The 20,870-nt window shown below is 36.9% G+C and overlaps 1 protein-coding gene across 4 annotated transcripts in view; it reads left to right on the top strand.

Moving 5' to 3' along the window:
- Nucleotides 1-20,870, top strand: part of lrp4 (low density lipoprotein receptor-related protein 4) — a 98,335-nt gene that overhangs the window by 27,355 nt on the left and 50,110 nt on the right. For all 4 annotated transcript variants that reach the window (XR_013194645.1, XM_077201971.1, XM_077201970.1 and 1 more), the window contains exons 2-3: nucleotides 17,996-18,142; nucleotides 20,167-20,283. Coding sequence is in view for 3 of the 4 variants with exons in the window: in XM_077201971.1 (XP_077058086.1) it covers nucleotides 17,996-18,142; nucleotides 20,167-20,283 (264 nt within the window). In the remaining variant the exon portion in view is untranslated. The remainder of the gene's footprint in view (nucleotides 1-17,995; nucleotides 18,143-20,166; nucleotides 20,284-20,870) is intronic.

The following is a 20,870-nucleotide window of genomic DNA, read 5'->3' on the forward strand; positions in this document are numbered from 1 at the left end:
TAGTGTCCCATTAACTGAGGACAATGGCAATGTCTTTTAGGCCTGGCCTAGCGGGAGACTGTGCTTTATGCTACAAATGATGTTTAAAATGCTAAAAATGCATTTGAAATACTGTGGGAACTCCACAGAGTAAGTTAGTTGGCAGGCACGTTGCGAGAAAGCTGCCTAAAACATGAAAGTGGCATTTGCTTTTACATGCACTTACTGGCTTGCTCTTAACCCTTGTGTGCATGCGTCTCAGTCGGTTAGCAGCTTTCTCCACACCTTTCCATTTCTTTTTCCAACCTTTTTAACACGTACACACACTCTTCAAAAACCTGTAAGAATGCCGTTTATGTTTATGGGTGCGTCTTAATCAACTTCCTAGCTCACGAATCGGTATGTACACAAATTCAAGCACTGTTAATGACTTTGCTCACTACTGACACTACTGGGACACTGATGACTCAATTTCTGGATATATATATATACGTATTTGTGACATAAAACATCACCACTCTTTCTTTTTTTTCAATAACATACAGGTCTGGTATCTTGATTACCAATATTTGACTTTTTGTTTTAATGCTGTCCCTGAAAAAAATATATATGTTCTGTTATATGTCCCAGGAAAAGTTTAGCAAATTTGAATTAAGTAGATTAAGTTCACTAGCGGCGTGTGTACACATGCACACATGCGTGCACTGTTTTATGCAATATACATAAAATGTATATCTTATATAGATATGCTTGGGGTGGCCTGTGCAAATTAATAATGTTCATTTAGACCACAAAAGCCTCGTTTCATAACAAATAATAACAGTTTATTATGAAGTATTTTTCATGGTAGTACCAAGGGTTTCATTTTGTCAGCACTTGGATATTGTGCATGTCAACAAATATGGATGGGCATCGCTGGGAACGATACACAGAAAATGTCAAAGAATTTATCTGAAATAAGGTCAGTCAGGGTCCTGAGAACTCACAAACATGTGTGAAACTTCATTCCCTGTCTTCTATTTCTTTTAATTTGTTTGTCTTTCACAAGACGGATTCAGTGCTGGAGGAAATGCTGATGCTGAACATGGTGGATGTATTGAGCAGGGCAGAGAGCAACATGAATTGTTCAGAGCGCAGGGAGCATTGTTCATCTGTCTTTTGATGAAGACAGAAGCTTTCACACAGCATGCTCTGATATCCTGCTGGGCTGGCATGGGAAAGCCTTCTCAGTGGTTGATTTAAATTAAATCTGGATAATGCTGAGGAAAATAGGAAGACTTAGACATTATATTTATATTTTCTATTGTTCGTAAAAAGGTTGTGAAATATGTTTATTCAGAACTTGTACTAAACCCTCTATTAGAGTTAAGTTTCGTCACACTTTCATTTAATTAAAGGGATAGTTCCCCCAAAAATTACAATTGACATCAGTTACTCACTCTCATGTCGTTCTGAACCCATTAGACTTTCGTTCATCTTTGAAACTTTGCCTCGCAAGAACCGGTGAGGTTTTTGTCCCGCGTCAAGCAAGCATGCTTAAGCTTCCGTTTACCATATTTGAGTGCTCTACGTTTGTTGATTAATATGTAAATAAAAGCCTATATTAAATCTGATAATCATATAATGTAGCCGTGTCTCTTCAGAAGACTTGGAATAAACCACTTGATTCATATCTTGCTTCAGAGTTTTGGGCGAATAGACTTTGAATGGAGGGACAGAAATCTTGTGTTCCGAAGATGAACGAAAGTTTGGAAAGTTTGTCATATAGAAGTTTCCAACGTAATAACACGGTACATGGAGACCAATTTTTACTCTGTCATTGGCAACAGTGCCCTGTGAATAACATCAATACAGCGGCAGTGCCCATACTGGTTACAAGTCTTAAATACATAATTATTTATAACTTATTTATTTTATTTGGCAGCTGTGTGCATTTCAGCCCATAGTATCATATGGTATTAAAGCAACACTGTTTTGTTACAAGCAATTGTATTATGTGTATTATGTTAATTATGTGCTATAACTATGGCTTTAAAACCACTTTTCTTTTTATTCATTCACTGTAGAGGATGAATTACGTTACATTTTAAGTAGTAAACGATCTGCCACTTTTGCTGTTGGTTCTGCGGCTGCTGCACTAGGCTTTATTTCATATTCTTTTTTAGTTACAGCTGTTACCTTTCTTCTTACCTTATCTGAACCAGGAAAGATGAATAAAGTTGGTAACTTAGTAAATGTAAAAGATTTACAGAAACAAATAACAGAAGGAAAAAAGGATTTCTGGAAATCAGTTCTAACCTATCAGAGCAAAGAGATGAGCTGTAGTTCAAATGAAACAAAAGTGTCTTTGTGAGATGAGGCATGTACATCAGGGAAACAAGTGACCCTTGAAAAAAACTGCTGCTTCTTCCTTAAGGACAGGATGTTAGTGAGTGTTGTCAGATGAGGGATTAGAAACAGGCATGCTAGATGTCAGTTTGAGCACATCTGTGAATTTTTTTCTGAGAAATGTATGCGTAGTATCGTTATGAGTGGAAGACTTTGTGTGTAGATAAAGAAAAACAACTGATAAATCCCTTTTTTTCCTTTCATCTGACATCTGACTCAAAAAACTGAATCTCATTTATCTCCACTAACTGTTGTATGTGTGTGCCTGTAACTCTGTGACCTTCTTTGAATTTAGCTTTCATCTTGCACTTCTCAAGGCGAATTCCTCCCTGCTGATGGATGAAGACAAAAATCAGCTGAGAAGCTTTGACTTTATGCACAATGGCATTAGTCCTTAGCAGCGGGCTTTAAATTGATGCAAGATTTTAAATCAAAAGTTGTGGCAATGCAAAGTGATGCACACTAGGCTTGGGCGGTATCCAAATTTTTATACTGTCAAACCTCCTCTCTATTTTACCGGGGTATACGGTATTACCGTAACTAATTAAAAATTATGACATAAGGCTCAGACAGCGTCACAAAACTGTTGGCTTGTGCCTACACCGTTCAGAAACTGAATACCAGATCGGGCAAAAAAAATAAAATAAAAAATAAAGGTCAACCTGTGCACTTTGTGTCAGCCGTAGCCCTATTTAGACTCGACTATTTTTAATATATGGGCCGTTATAATATGGTGGTGCCAAATAATTTTTTAACCCAGGTGCTGAGGGGGTGGTAGATATAAATACTATCTATAAATGAGCAAAAATGGGACAATTAATCATATTTAATTATTTTAATTATGACAATTGTATTCATTTTATTAATTAATTTAAATTAAATTAACAAGCAACAAGCAAGAAGTGCATTTGTAAATCCGGTGACATGCGTCCATTGATTTTTATTAATACAACTTTTCTGTCAGTGCTGCAAAGATTAAGTTGACGATCGCCATCTCCTAGTGAACGCGCATATATAGAGAGAAATGCAAATCATGGATTACATAATCAGAAGGTATAGGCTAGCCTTTTTCTTTTTGTTTTGAATTGTTTCGTTTAAAGAAATTGACGATTGATATCTCCGTAGTGAACGCGCCTATAGAGAGAAATGCACATCATGGATTAATCAGAGAGTATGCTGCCTATATTTCTTTTCCTTTTGAATTGTTTCGTTTAAAGAAATTGACGAATCGCCATCTCCATAGTGAACGATAGAGATAATCAGAGAGTAGGCTAGCCTATTTCTTTTCGTTTTGAATAGTTTCGTTTAATTTGATGATCGCCCTTTCCGTATGAACGCGCATAGAGAGAAATGCACATCATGGATTAAATAATCAGCGAGTGGCCTATTTCTTTTCGTTTTGAATTGTTTCGTTTAATAAAATTTCAAGCTTTATTTATTTAGATATCTGTCATGTCTGTGAGACATACACTGAGTTTCGGTTAATTTATGATGAGATTTCAATGCAAGTGACCGCGGCGCGCCAGCGCACGATCATGTCATGATTATGTTGTCTGCTATATTTTATTCTTATTTATTATTGGTTGATAGAAAAATTATTAAAATTAAGATACAATTTATACAAAACGAAATTCACTTTAAAGAAAGGCCTTTTACAAAATGAAACTTAATTAAGTGGTCAATGTCTGACTCCCGATGCATCCCATCTTACTCGTGCTGTTCAGTTTTCATTATCAACGTAAAAAAAAATGACATTATAATATTTTAACAAATATAAACTAATGCGCTTATTTATCGAACTCGGGGCAAAAGGCATCCTCGCAGCAGTGAGTGGGTGGTTGTTTCAGAGATGCGACGTTTCCATCTCTCGCGGTCACCTTTTTTATTGCAACATTTACAAATTGCCTCGTCAGTATTTACCGCCTCTCCCTTCTCTCTCTCTCTCTCTCTCTTTCTCCTCCACACTGTCACTTGATGACAACTACATAAGCATTTTTAGGCATTGAATAAATTATATTTATATATTATATATAAGTGCCGGTAATGACGGTATTGAAACTGATACCGTTGCTATTTTAAGACCCCGCGGTATACGATATTACCGAAATACCGCCCAACCCTATTGCACACAGTAAATGTACACAAACCTATATGTGCTAAGAGGTGGCAACCAAAAAATGATTCAAGATTTGCCAAACTTGGCAAGATTAGTGACGTAAAATCATGACACTAAAGTGCCCCTATTATGGTTTTTCAAATGTTCCCTTTCATGCAGTGTGTAATATAGCTGTTTGTGAATGTAAACTTTCTGCAAAATTGTAAAGTCGAAAGTGCACAGTAAATAAAGTTATTGTCTCCCCAAAAGAAAGAATTTACTCGGAACCAACTTTACGAGACGTTTTTGTCACATTTTGATAATGTTCACCTATGCTGTACAATGTTCGCCAGCGAACAACTTGACCAGCTCCTAAACGTCATTTTACTGACAACTGCTTCTAAAATCTCAGAGTTCAACACGGGATTCTCAAAACGCTTGCTCTTGAAAGGTGGGTCAGTACCCAGTATATTTGGACCAGCTTGCTCCTCATAATCACAACCTGTAAGGGCGTTTCCACACCTGAAAGTCCGCACCCAAGATCTGAACCAAAGTTCACGTTTTGATACATTTTATACTTTCAGAAAGTTTTGGTTTGGTTTCACACTGCAATTATCCGAGCGCACTAAATCATTTTACGTGACATACTTGCGCCCTGTAGTCATCATCTATGTGGGCTGCATCTAGACATTGATTGGTTTGTAAATGGATGTGCGTCTGACGTCAGTGTGTTGTCAATTCGGCGGGTAATTTTGACAACATGAATGAACAGACTTTTGGAAAGTGACTGCATTTTTGTGCGTTTTTTCCATTTGACTTCTTATGTCATCAGACCATACTTCAATTAAAAACCTCATCTCCTCCTCTCCCCATGTGCTACCACGGCTCATTTTTCCTGCCACCTTCTGTTTTTTCGGCTATGCGGGAACCACCGGAACTTCCTGTAAAAGGTCTGAAAGTCCGAACCATACAGAAATGCTTTCACACTAGAAACGAACCAAACCTTTGTTCAGTTTGATCCGGACCGAGACTACCTCTTTTTTAGCGGACCAAATTTCATCTGTTTGGTCTGGACCGTGGTCCGGGCCAGGTTTCACACCTGTAATTTTGATTCGGACCGAACTGAAAAGTCAGAAAGTCCGGACCAAACAAGGTAGGTGTGAAAGGGCCCGAAGTATGAATAATTATTGATGCATTTATTTTCTACCAGGTTTTCCAAATATTTTTGTATTTTATATTTTGTACGTTTCCGTCTAATCGGCTAACTCGCATTATTACTGTCTTACTGAAATACTTCTGCTAAGCAGCTGTGGGCCACTATTACCTAAAATTGTCTATTAATGCAGTTTGTCTGTTGTTATTACTACTTTGAGTAAAGATAAAGGATAGAGCAAGATTTGTTTTGCAAACGTTTGTTACATCATTCATTCAAGTTAGTGTTGGACTATATGCGCTTTTATTGATACAGTTAATACAGTTCAATAAATTGTTCAATAAAAAACACTGCAATAAATTAGAAATATGCACATCGGTTGTTGATGGACATACAATTATTAATGCTCATGGTGAGGAATTACTGTTGCAACATCTCATAATGTACCTCAAACTGAGAAGCGTATTGCTGAGAAACGTCCTGCTCAAGTCCTTGCGATGGAGGTTCGGGTTGAATAACTAGTTCTTCCAGTGTTTCATCATCGGACTTGCTCGTATTTTATGGTAAAATCGACAGCATCATTACTGTCTTTATGAGTGTACAATCGCTGAGCTTTAGGAAGCCTCCGGACGGAGCTGACGTTCAGTTATGGTAATGGGAGTTAGCTTCTGACACGTGCTGTAAGTGGTAGACCAATCACAACAGACTGGGCCATCTGGCCAATCAGAGCAGAGTAGGTCTTTGGAAAAGAGGTATTTAGAGTGACTGATCCATCCGACGAGTCGTTTGAGAATCATTGAACAATGTGTTGATGTGACGCCATGTATATCATGCGAAAATGAAACCGTTTTTTGACCTTTGATGCATGTACACTTGTTGTAGGAGACCTCTAAAACAAAATTAGGAGCCTTTAAAATAGCATAGTTGGGGCACTTTAAGAGAGTTTAGATGGAAAGGTTCTCTAGCTGAAGACGTTACTGAAGCTACACCCATTAATAGACACTGTACTACCTTAAAAATAAACTCCAGCACAGAGCTACAACAACCATAATGAACTGACCCTTCACAATAGATAATGCTTTACAATAAACTGCTACATATGGAAATGTATCTGTTCAATAAAATTAGGGGTGTCCATGGTTAACCGATTAACCGATTAACCGTTAAAAATTGCGTAACCGAGTGAAACATTTTGCTCGGTTAAGTGGCGTCAATGGCGTGCATTGAATTTAGTTGTAATACATTTTTGCACCGCCAGAGCGCTCCCAGACATTTGAATTGTCCACAAGAAGTTCACTTTTCATAATTTTAAGGCCGTAAATAGGCTTCCATTTCTCAAATAGTGTAATGTCTTAATTTTAGTTTGAATAGGTCTTAAATTAAGGAAAGACAAGGTGTATTCACCTTGCTGAAGGGGATGTGATCAAAGCCTGGAGTGGAGCGAAAGCACGTTCCTCTCTCCACTCTAACCATTCTGTAATCACTTCGCTAACAGTCCACTCCTGGTTTTCAATTCCCGCTCAGAGAAAAAAACTAACATGTAAAAAGACCGCTTACAAGTAAACATTTTTTTAATAGTTGGTTGGGATGAGTAGCCTAACTGAGTAGCCTATTTAATTGGAATATCAAATAGGTTGTGCGATTTATTTAAAAAAAATCTCCATCTCCATGTTTTCGGTGCTGACGCGTTCATGTAATGTAGCCTGGGTTGCGCTGCCAATAACCTAAAAGCTGTCAAAAAGAACAGGCAAAAGTAATAGTTATGAATATGTCAAATATAGCAAGGAGACATTTTAACTGTTTCCAGGCTCACTCAGCTGGAAAGATGAAGTTGACAATGCTGATTCGCGATCTTCGCAGTGAACGCCAGAGAGAAATGCACTTTTCATACGGATTACATAATTAGAATTAAGATACAATTAATACAAAACGAAATTCACTTTAAAGAAAGGCTTTGTGCATTCTGTTTGAGGTCTCGGTGAAAGTTTTAGTGCCGCTTCCAGAACTGCCACGTCCAATTGTTTGTTCCATATAAATGCGAACACGAAAAATAAAATAAAATGAATATTTTATGTTCTGGGGAGAACTGGCCCTTCTTGATTCGGCAGTAGTACTTTGTTTTGTGCAGTGTAATTCACAGAATTAGGTAGCCTAAAACAATATTTTGCCACCTAAAAGTTAAAGATGTTTCGTGCAGTTATTAAAGGTGTTAAAAATGAACTACCCCTTTCTCGTGTGTCTGTATCTCGGGGTTGCGGCGCGTACACCATGGTTAACCGAGTATTAACCGCTAAGGGCCTCGGTTAACTGTTAATGAAAAACTTGAAAATGTGCAGCCCTAAATAAAATACAATACTCATCTGTTGAGAAGCAAAAATGCCATCTCCATGTCACTTTTACAACATTTCCCTTCCACAAAAAGTCAAGTCAATGTTGATTCTCATTTTATTTCGAGCTCTGTCACGTTGTCTTTTCGCCCACTGACTCTCCTCTGTTCTTGAGTTTTTATTTTTAAATGGGTGATTCTCCAGAGGTTGGAGATGGTGTGCTTCGTCAACGTTTCTCACTTTTTTTGACAACTAACCTATGCCACTCCCACACCATACATGCGCCAAAAGAAGGAGCAAATTTTCTCCATTTAAGGATATGACAGACAATTTCCCACGAAAAACATCCTGCACTGTCTAAAATATAACCACTTATAATAAGCTTACCATAGTTAATCAGGGTAAGATGAAAACACGTTTTGGAAGGATTCATTGCGTATTGACTCATTGTTTAAATTTTGGTCATTCCGAACAAAAGTTACACAGTGTACCTTTAAATGTTTCTTAAAATGAGAAAGGTGGCAGACTTTTTTACATTGGTATTTTATTGGGACTATTTCAGATAAACACACCGCTAAACTGCTTGTTCGAATCAAAACCAACTCGCTTTGAATCAGTCAGATAGTCTAATTGGGCTGGTCTTGGCCAGCTGCAAAGTCTACTAGACTTCATGCCGATAGTCAAGTTTGGCTATAGAAGATTGTAGGTTATCCAGACAAGCTTCTTGAGCCTCAAGACAGATCATTTCAGCGCTGGAATTGTTTAGTCATTACATCTGCTTGGATCAGCTTGATCCAGAGATGTTTCTGTCTGTGTGTGTGTGTAGGGAGAGTTTGCTGATGCATGCGTCCTGTGAAAGGCTCTGTGGGTGGGCTTACTTTTACACTGGTATATTTCTGAGATGTTTGCTCAGACAAGAGCATGTAGCAGTGACCGTATCACTAAATGTAGTCAAACAAGTATTTTGTAGTAAGGACATCAGAGAAATGTGGCACACACTGACAATTAGTAAAGGAAGTCCAGATGAGGAAACAAAAGGGGAAGAGATACATGCAAGTTAATTGAAATGGTGTTGATATTTCTTAATTATTATCAATATTTTATGATTATGATATGTAGTAGTAGTATTAGTGTAGATGTCATAATATAGAGATTTACTTAAAACATCAAAATGAAAAGGATTTGGCTAAAATGTATTCGTTAAACACAACTATTGTATAATCTATTGAAATGTAAACCATTGTAATTTGTAGTACTACTATGGGAGATTAGGATCACGGCATAGTAATACTTTGGAATGGAACTTTTTTTATTTTTACAACATCATAGTCACATTTATGACCTTATTTTTTTAGTTAATATATACCTTAAAATATAATTTGTTGTAGTGGTCTTTTAATCGCCTGTGTTCATTCTTCCCTAGAGGACAATTAAAGTATGACACTACTGATTTTGCATGACAAATGAATTCAAATGTTTTAAAATCTTACTCTTGCTCATAGTGGTTTTACACTGTTGCTAATCGCCTCAGCTGACTGTAAAATTATCCAAGATATTATGGATTCCTCTCCCAAATTGAGACTAACTATTAACTACTGTGAATTTAATCCAATTCCATTTGTATCATCCTTTTCACAATACATATTGTTCCAAAGCAGCCAAAACAGACAAATAGTCTGTTTTGTAAAAGAAGCAATTCCTAAGATGGGTTAGGTACTACATTTGAAGAAATCTTGGCAAGAACAATGACAGTTTGTCTCCCCTCCAACTGCCAACAATTCTGTGGTTCTTTGTGAAGAGATAGTCTTCACAGTACGGCAGTCTTTTTGTAAGCGAATTCCTGTTGCGTCTGAACAAAACAGATGATTCCTTATGTATTCCCACATATACTTTTGGAATTGGGGTCAGAATACACACATTACATTTGACCAGGTAAATTGCCATGCAAAACCTTCTGGGAAACTTTTAAGTGAACCGATTTAAAACCACATTGGTACCAATCGCAATAACATCTGCCTCCAGCCAATCAATAACCTATGGGTAGAAGCAAGTCCGCACCCTGTTTCTTTTTCGATAATACATCACAATACAGAAGAAAAGATCAGACGCTCCCTTTCATCGCAACAAAAATATTTAACAGTGTATAACATTAAAGATTTGTTTTTGTCTGCTGGCAAGTAACACATTGAATGCAGCATGAGATTTTGCAACAATTTCTCACTCAAAACTCGTCACTTTGTCGATTGGTCAGGACCCCTTACCGTCACCTTTTACTGCACGCAATGCTTTTAATAACAACGTGTTGGGAGCTCCATTGATTTCAGTGAGAAACCTTTAGCGTCACTAACGTGATGGCCATGGAAATTACATTGTCAAGATTTTCAATTTAATCAGGCAGCATCATTTTTTTTATTGACACTATTTATTTAGACATGTTTGTGTGAGGAAAAGACCCAAAAGCGGTCACAGTCTCCATCCGCTGTCAAGCTCAGATCCTGTGCGCACACGTTCAAAAATTGCAGCCAGAAGGAGGATTATATCTGCTTTGGTTTCGTAATGTCAAATTTTATATTTATAAAATTTGGTTCACGCAAGTTGTCAGTACTGTCTTGCTCAGAAATCATTCAGTCTTAACAAAGCATTTGAGGTGTTTTCAGTACATTTTGTGAAATGAAAACTATATATGCATAATCATATTACATATGCTGAACTTATGTCTAAACGTGTTACAATTTAAAAGTAAACGCACATTGTTCTTGAGGAGGGCATCTTTCCTTAGACTACTCAGTTTGGACTCATCTTGCAAGTTTCAGATTCAAACTTAGTTGAGGCTATTAATGCTGCATTTTGAACTCTTTTTCTCTCCTTTCACATTCATACCACCGTTACACTTCCCCCTTTCCCATTCCTTCAGCCCACTGACTCTCAGCTCTGCCTCAAATGCAGGCTAGAACAGCCAAGTTCATTAAAAATGGCTGACTGATGGAAAAGAACCGACACTCAGCGACAAGCCCTATTTTTCTTTTCCAGTCCTTTTCCCGTTCTTTTTTAACCCTCTAAATACATCACATCTTTCCCCTTTACTATACCAGCTAAAACTCTTAACTTGGCATCTGCAATAGGATACCCTCGTTTTAAATCTCAGACATGTTTCTTTCCGCTTTCTCTTTGGGGTTTTAAAAAAGGGCTTATGTTACAGTTGTGTTGCAGATATTTTATACTTAAAGCCAAAAGCCAGTTCATGGTTGTCCGAAAACCAGTCAGTATCAGGTGTGACCACCATTTGCCTCACGCAGTGCAACACATCTCCTTCGCATAGAGTTGATCAGGTTATTGATTGTGGCCTGTGTAATGTTGGTCCACTCCTCTTCAATGGCTGTGTGATGTATCTGGATATTGGTAGAACCTGGAAAACGCTGTCATATACGCCGATCCAGAGCATCCCAAACATGCTCAGTTGGTGACATGTCCGGTGAGTATGCTGGCCATGCAAGAACTGGGATGTTTTCAGCTTCCAGTAATTGTGTACAGATCCTTGCAACATGGGGCCGTGCATTATAATGCTGCAACATGAGGTGATGGTCATGGATGAATGGCACAACAATGGCCCTCAGGATCTCGTCACGGTATCTCTGTGCGTTAAAAATGCCATCAATAAAATGCACCTGTGTTTGTTGTCCATAACATACACCTGCCCATACCATAACCCCACCGCCACCATGGGCCACTCGATTCACAACGTTGACATTAGAAAACCGCTCACCCACACGACGCCATACACGCTGTCTGCCATCTGCCCTGTACAGTGAAAACCGGGATTCATTCGTGAAGAGAACACCTCTCCAAAGTGCCAGATGCCATCGAATGTGAGCATTTGCCCACTCAAGTCGAGCTGCAGTCAGGTGGAGACCCCGATGAGGACGATGAGCATGCAGATGAGCTTCCCTGAGATGGTTCCTGACAGTTTGTTCAGAAATTATTTGGTTATGCAAACCGATTGTTGCTGCAGCAGCCATGGCTGGTCTCAGACAATCTTGGAGATGAAGATGCTGGATGTGGAGGTCCTGGGCTGGTGTGGTTACACGTGGTCTGCGGTCTTGAGGCCGTTTGGATGTACTGCCAAACTCTCCGAAACGCCTTTGAAGACGGCTTATGGTAGAGAAATGAACATTCAATTCACGGACAACAGCTCTGGTGGACATTCCTGCAGTCAGCATGCCAATTGCACGCTCCCTCAAAACTTGTGACATCTGTGGCATTGTGCTGTGTGATAAAACTGCACATTTTAGAGTAGCCTTTTATTGTGGCCAGCCTAAGGCACACCTGTGCAATAATCATGCTGTCTAATCAGTATTTTGATGTGCCACACCTGTGAGGTGGATGGATTATCTCGGCAAAGGAGAAGTGCTCACTAACATAGATTTAGACAGATTTGTGAACAGTATTTGAGAGAAATAGGCCTTTTGTGTACATAGAAAAACTCTTAGATTGATATTAAACTATTAGATATTGATATCTTAAACTCTGATATTTCTGTTTCCATCTTGATTTTAAAGGTTTAGTAAACTTGTTTTTGTTATTGTTTGTTTTTTAAATGTCTACATATTTTTGTGTTTTAGTTTATTTTACTTCAACTTAAATTAAATGAAAATGTAAGTAAATTCTGTCTTGGAAACTAGATTTCAATTAATGAAAATGTTTTTTTTATTTTATTGTATGGTTTTATTCTATCCCTCAAATAAACCTGGTTTCAACTTTCATTTTCACTCCAGTTAAGTTTCAAAAAAAAATTCTCGCTCTTAGCTCTGAATTTTTATTTGCTCTTTTGAAATGAACAAAATTTATATTCCATTTGTTCCATTTATAATACAGTGAATAGATTAACCAGCTTGCAGTTCTGCTGAGCTGTTGTGAACAAATCTTTCATTAGTGTTGAAGAACTTTTTTTTTTAATGTAAAATCTTTATTTTCTTGCTGAAAGGGTGGCTCCCGTTCATACATCCACAGCTGCGTCTTCATGTTGCATTTGAGGGGTTAAGCTTATTCTGACAGCTTTCTGGAAAGACATGTTGATATATCTTTGTGGTTGAGGGGTAATTTTACAGTATAGAAATTAGAGAGAACGGCAGTTACACATGCACACACACACACACTGAGGTATTGGCATTTTTTGTTGCCAGTGTCTGTAACGGAGAGCAACCAATGCCACAGGGGGGAAGAGAAGAGATTCCAGATGTGAGGGGTTTTCAGCAAATGGAAGGGAGGAATTGAGATGGAAAATGAAAAGATGATGTTTTGGATAATTTGAGTACAGACTAATCTGCTGCTCTTTTATTGTATAAGTTATCTCACTTAATTGGTCTCCTCAGCTTTGCTATATTTATCTGCTTTGAGCAAAAATAAGGAAATCAATAAATGACCTTTTGTTTTTAGGAAATGTGTATGTAGGTGCACCTTTGCACAACTTAATTGCTTTTAATTTCCACCCTAATATTCACATTTGCATGCCAACTTCACCACTTCAACATAATATAACATAATGTAGAGCAATCCAAAATCTCCCTCAATACTAGTTGTATCTTGCTAGTCAGTCTCCTAATCTGCAGTACAACATTATTTCATGCTCAAGTATTTAGTTGGTGTGATCTTAGATTGACAGAGAATTCAGGGAATCCTCTCACTTAACCTGTTTCTTTCAGGTTTCTGCTTTGGCATAAAGATACCCATAACTCCTGGTCTTAGTCAAATCTTAACCATAATTATTACTGAAATGCTATAAGATGAATCTAGATCAGTGGATGTGGACAACTTATGCCATTGTTGCTTGCTGGGATTTAAGCACAGGAAAAAAAATGTTATAACATGAAAAATGAAATAAATGCTTTTTAATCAATTAATTATGCTGCCTTTGTTACGTTTATCAATTATTCAAAATGACCTACAATGGATCTGAAAAACAGTATCCACAAAATATATTTGGACAATTAAGGCACACTTCAATTATACATTTCATTGCATTAAATTGTATTTGTTTTAGAATGTATGTTTTGTCTAAATTCATTTCATTGTTGCCATTTTGTTGTCATACTGATAAATATACAACTTGAATGCATTGCAAAGGATAAAAGCATCTGCTAAATTAATATATTTAAGTGTTTTATCATTTAAAACCTAATACATTTATTTTTGTGGAAATGTTGGAATTTTAAAATCTACTTTAACAATCTTTTAAAAAATGACTATTTCTAAGTTGCTAATTTCTTCGTGCCCAAATGTGTATGCATTCATGGATGTATGCATGGATGTTAATAATGTTCACTTACAGAAAGACATTTTTATCTGTTATAAAATAAGGAAATTCATAAATAACTTTTTTTAGGACATGCATATGTGGGTACACTTTTGCACAACTTCATTGCTTTTAATTTCCACCTCTGAGATACACTGTTGAAAGTGGATTGGACAGCACTCTTGTAGCCAATCAGCAGTAGGGGGCGTGTCCACTCATGATGGGGGAGGAGTCAGAGCAAGCAAGAGGAAGATTTTAAGAAAGACTGTAGAAAGAGAGATGGCTGAGAGACATCACAAAAAAGAAAAGGTCAGAAGAATATCCCTGGAAAAAGAAGGGTTATGATCAGGAATTAGCTTTATGACCCGCGTTAATATTAGAAATGCTTTCCAGCACTGGAGAGACAGAAGCAGGAAGGCCTGAATACGGATGCCGAGATTTGGTTGTTTCTGCTCCATACGCGAGTAGTAACATTGGTTTTGCTATGTTTCACAGAATCAAGAAATGCTGCTGTTTTAATGTTAGCTACAGTAATAGGACAGTTTTGAGTGTCATTGTTTGTCTGGAGCTGGTGTGCTTCTTGTGAACTCTTGCTTGTTGTTCGTTTTTTGTTCTTTCCTTTTATCTTCAGCTATAATAGAGACATCCACTATTGCATTGTGGGTTTGTGCATTTTTGGGGCAGAGCAATGAAGGGAGGAGTTTGGGTTGATTTCAAATGTCAATTTTTTTTCTTAGTAATCGCTTACTGCACCTTAAACAATAAATGTGTTTTTGTAAAAATGTTTGTCTGCTTCAGCTATCTTTTAAAATATTATTACAAGTGCCCAAATTGCTCTGGGACTATGTATATAAAATATATTTAGATTTTATCAGTGATGTTGTTTACTCTGTTTCAAAGAAATTAAGGGGTTTTTAACTTTGAAAGAGAAATGGCAAGTCTTTAAAGCATACATGATGAATGTCTTGCTCCATTTAGTGACTAAACATGGCATATATAACTTGATATCCCACAAGAGAAGGGCTGTAATTATTCAAGCTTGCCAAAAAGGAACACAGAACCATGTTCTTCTACATGCCAAGTTCACTATTTGATTCCCTACTATTTTTTTCCCTCTGTCACTCTCTTATAATCCTGTCCAAAGCAAGCAGATTGTAATACAGTGTGATGGACCATTTGCATCTATTTGTTCCTCTGCTCCGAGTACATTATTCTCATGAAACATACATGATGAACCACATACTTGAAGGAAGGGAGGTGGGCTGGATTGGTTATTTAAAGGCACTTCCTTGAAAGATTGTGTTTAGAAGAAATTGCAAGGGTTGAAGCACATTATTGAGAGTAGTAGTGTAATAGTCATTTTAGTTGGAACAAGTTGGATGAACTTGTATTCACCGTATTGGATTTAGGATTTAAAGTGTTTATTTAGTCTGTGACATTACAAGGGTCACCTTTATTTTGTTTTATAATTTGCCTCGTGGGATTTTGGGAACATAAGCCAGTGGTGATTCTCATAAACATTCTTTGCATTTCTCTACTGTAGATAGAAAGATGCAATCAGTGATTAAGACAGTAATGATCTGCTGTTTGTGCCTGGTGAATCCTCTGCATTTTCTTGAACTTGAGATCCCAGCCTGACAGCTAGGAAGTGAGAGACCAAGAGGACGGGGGTTTTGAATTGAATGGAAAAGAAAATGAAGTGTTTTTGATGATAATTGGGATTATTATTTGTTGCTGGATGGATGCATTACAGTGCAGTTTTTATCAGTTCTTGCTTTCCCTGGGAATTGAACCCATAACCTTGGCGTTGCAACCGCCAATGCTCTATTCTTTGAGCTACAAGAAAGCTCAACGTCATGACCATATTCCAGGATGGCAATGTCAAGATTTATCAGAAAATTGTGAAAGAAAAGTTAGGCAGGAGCATGAAGAATCATTTTCACACATGAATTGGCACCTTAGAATCCAGGCTTTAAATTCAGTGAAAGTCTTTGGGATGTGCTGAAAGAGACTTTACAGAGTGCTTGACTCTTGCATTGCAAGAAAATTTATGCACCTCTTGATGAAAATAAGGCAATCCTTAAAAATATTCCTGTTTGCCATAACCCGACCGACCCTGTCAATTTAGGACCGAATCTTTATTTTATTTTTTCCTTTTAGTCCGACCAACTTGCCGGTTGTAAACTTGCGTTAAGACCAGCCGATTTTTTTTTTACTCTTGAAACAACTAATACAAATAAAATAAAATAATATTAATTATATTTTAGTAATTATTGTGAAAGTTGTTTATGCCTACATACAAACGTCGGCTACGTTCTTTCTTTTAAAAAAAAACCTGTGGCGTCATGGTCATCTATGATTATATTTACACCATTGGTTTACGCATGTCACACTATGGCTTGTACGTTCGCTTCGTTTCATTCACTGTTCGCGCTTGGTAATGACGGCTGCAGCTTCAGTAAATAGAATGTTCGTGGTCACCATTCAAAGTCATACGGGTTCGGGCACCGTAAATAATACATCTAAAAAATGCATTAAAACATCTCGACGCCGCTTTAACTAGGCACGAAGTTCTGGAAAAACTGCCGAGATCTTTTCCCCTCCCTTCTCCCCTGTCTAACGGTGACCGTGTCGACTTACCTGAAGGAAACCACTAACATGTTGGTGGAGGAAACTCAAACTATTGAGGACGTGCTACAATTTGACCCTAAAATCAAAGTGGTTTCTTTTAAATTGAAATTTCAAAGTGAGCCACCACCACCCTTTTTTTTTTTTTTTAAATGTGTTTTAGGTGGACAGATCAATACATTACACAGAACATGTAGGATGTTGAAAAATAACAATGTCATTTCTGTTAACCAAATGCTTTTTAATATTCGTTATTACTTCAATGCAAGTGAACATGCTCGCCGTTATTTGCTGCTTAGTGACGTGTGTGTTCAAGTAAGCCAGAAATGCGCAGATTCTGCGCAATACACTGTATTTAATATATCATGAGGACTCACGAGTTGAGTATTTGCGCTAAATCTGCGCAGATTTGGCTTACATAAACTTCCCCAGCAAAGTGAGTAAACATAGAAACACGCCAAATTGATTAGTGACTTGATAGTGTTACCCGCCAAAGTTCATTGTTACCCTTATTGCACGGTTTGAAGACCCAGTCAGTGATGTCACAATATGCTAAATTGTTTAAATTCATACCTGCGTAATCACCATGACCAAAATTGTACTTGCTTTTTTTTGTATTGAATCTTTAAAAAAAAATATACCTACCTACCAACCTTTTTTTTTTTGTTTTTTTTTTGCTGTTACTACAAACCAAAATATTTTTAGGGATGGCCTAAATGTTGTGATATGTTTTTTTTAGGTCTTGAGAAAGAAAACGTATCAGTGTAACATGTATCAGTGTAATGAATCTGTGCGCTAGATCTTAAAGTGACAGCAGCCTAATATACCTGCCGCCTAATTAAGAGATATTAAAAATGTCTACATGGCTGTTTTTTGCTCCTCCATGGTATCAGTCAAATTGTGGCCAGTGAAAACGCAGAGTGCCTAGTAACTTTGGAAAACCACTAGCCACAGTGGCTGGTCAGCAAAAAAGTTAATGCCAAGTCCTGATTATATAGAAAGGCTTTAAGTAAAGAGTTAACGAAGATACAAAAAATATATAGAATATCCCACATTGAATCTGCACACCCTTTTCACATTTTCTGACTAATGAACTAAGTAAAGTAGCTTTCTTCATATGTTCGTGTATTTCGCAGGTGTTTTAAGTGCTGCCGAATGCTCCTGTGGAAGAAATCACTTCACATGTGCGGTCAGTGCATTTGGCGAGTGCACATGCATCCCGGCGCAGTGGCAGTGTGACGGGGACAATGACTGCGGAGATCACAGTGATGAAGACAGCTGCAGTGAGTCTTTTACCACACACGTTCATGAGAATACAGAAACAAAATAATATCATAACATAAAACAAATACACACACACACACACACACACACACACACACACACACACACACACACACACACGCGCACACCAACACACATGCATTCATTCAAAGGCTGAGGTAAAAATGTTATTCAGTCCTTTGCTTTGACTACAAAAGTTATTTTGAAAGGTAGTGTACATGTATGTTTGCTGGAATATCTTTTTTCAATTGTTGTAGTATTGAGCACACTTCAAATGATTTTTCCATTTATTAGTCAAACGGGTTTGCCAACTTGTTCTGATTTGGTTTGCGATTCAATCTAAAACATTTGCAAATTTCAGCTTGTAGTGGTTTCTCAGTCCTTAAACAGTGACGTGATTCTTTTAAACCTAGAACAAAGGAGCTCAAGGATTAAGTGAGAATTTATCTACAATCAATTAAAAGTGATTGTACAATTGAATTTTACAAATTGAATACAATTGAAATTGATTGTACATCACAAAGTGCACTTTAAAAGTCAATTTCAGTCAGACTAAAACCATCATTTGTCTTTTTAAAATGTCATGTAAATTCTTTTAGCATGACTGAAATCGTAGTCTGAGACCGAAGTCCCTTTTTTTTGTGAAATATGACAAACAGATCTACATAATGCAGTTGTTGCGCAGCTTTTTCTTGCATGTATATACAACCCTTGTGGAAAAGATAGTTTATTCTTTATAAAGAGTACTTATTAACGAAATAATATACTTTAAAAGAATGGCCTACTTAGTGTGAACTGAATGTAAGGTTTTCGGACTCTTGACATGAAAGTCATACATACATTTATTGTAGGTTAAATTTATATTAAAAGCAATTAGCTGAACATTAGAGGGTTTTTTGACACTTAAGGAGGACTTAAGTATATCTAATTTCATAATTACTTTGGTTGTCTTTGAAATATGGCGAATGTACTGACAAGGATTTATGGTAAACTAAAGTATACTTAAATATAATTTATATTTAAAACATATCATGTAATGATGAAATTGCAATTTAGTATATTTAAAATATATTAAATTTAAATGCAATTTTGAATATAAAACAAAACCGTTCAAATTAGAATCAAATGTGTTTTAGTATGTTAGTCAACACCAAAATAAGTGTTCTTTAAAACACAACAAAAAATTATTAAAACTTTTAGTTTGACATTATTACAAAGTGCATTATTTAAAAGTATGTTTAGGTGAAAGTCATGAAAGTATACACTCTTTTTAAGTACAATTTATTAAAAGTATACTTAAGTGTACGACAAGTGCACATTCAATACAATTAAGGACACTACTTTTTCACAAGGAATGTTTCACACCGGGGCACAAAAGGCAAAATAAGGATGGCGCTGACATCATTCTACAACAGCACAATAGCAAGTATCTTTTTGAACAGCACCAATGCCTGGTTCACAAACTGCACCTGACAGGACTGAATGACGCTGTGGAGGGTGATGTGCTCAGCTGAGCGTGTCACTCTTTACAGGGCCATATAGAAGTCTTCTACCCTCACATCAGGACAATTACTCCAGGAGGTTCAGAACAAGCACCGGGAAAATCATTCAGGACCCTCACCATCCTAACAATGGCCTCTTATCAATGCTGCGTTCAGGAAAAGTCTACTGTAGCCTGAAAACACAGAAAGACTCAGGAGTCTCTTCCTCCATATTCCTGATGAGGAACAATGGGTAGTAATGTACTAGACACACAGATAGAGCTTAAATACATTACAACTCAGTCTGACATCATTATGAATTATGAACGGTCTAGTAGCCAACACTAGTGAGTAAGAAAGTTTATGTAGACACTTAATATCTATTAATCTGCAAGAAAACTTTTTATTTTACTACCAAAACTTGACATACGGTGGCAAATGTCAACAAAATGCAAATGTCAAAAATACGCAAACAAAATGTCAGAAGTTGAAATATGTTTTTGCCTTTTTTAATTGTTCTTAATTTGATCTCATTCCTTCAGTTTTGCCCACATGCTCGCCACTAGACTTTCACTGCGACAATGGAAAATGCATCCGACGCTCATGGTTATGTGATGGAGACAATGACTGTGAGGATGACTCCGATGAACAAGACTGTCGTGAGTAAATTTATCTTTTTTTTATATATATATAGTTTAAAGATTTTAAAAAAAAAATGTATTTGGGGGTGGTGTTAGTACTGCTGAACTGTAATTCTACTTTTTACATTTTAAACAGTTCAAGTATATTTAATTCATTTAAAACGGCATGTTTAAATTTTGACCGAAAAATTTTGCGTTTACATTTTTTACATATTTTATTTCATTGGAATGGTATAAGACTTGGTGACTTTTGTGGCACTTGCTATGTGAACACACACTCACACAATCCTTTCTTCTGTGGGGCACAAAACATTTAGAAAAATAAAATGATTTAGATCTCATGCTGTATATTCTAGTGTGCTGAAAGCACATGATTTTGGTGAGAAACAAACTGAAATGACATTTATTATTTAGTGATATTGACCTCAGCATGTCCACGTCTATGTTCATTAATGTGTGCATGAGAGCAGCAGTTCTATCATAAAATATGTATACTGCAATTATTTTATGATACCTTTTTGTTTCCTTTTGAAGTGCAAAGATGGTCACTATTATGTTTCCATTTAAAGTTGGGAATTTAACTTATGCACAAAATTGGAATAATA

The sequence above is a fragment of the Siphateles boraxobius genome, unplaced genomic scaffold (genome assembly GCF_051911475.1).
Source record: "Siphateles boraxobius isolate OS27281-9 unplaced genomic scaffold, OSU_SipBor_1 48, whole genome shotgun sequence".
Classification (NCBI taxonomy): Eukaryota; Metazoa; Chordata; class Actinopteri; order Cypriniformes; family Leuciscidae; genus Siphateles; species Siphateles boraxobius.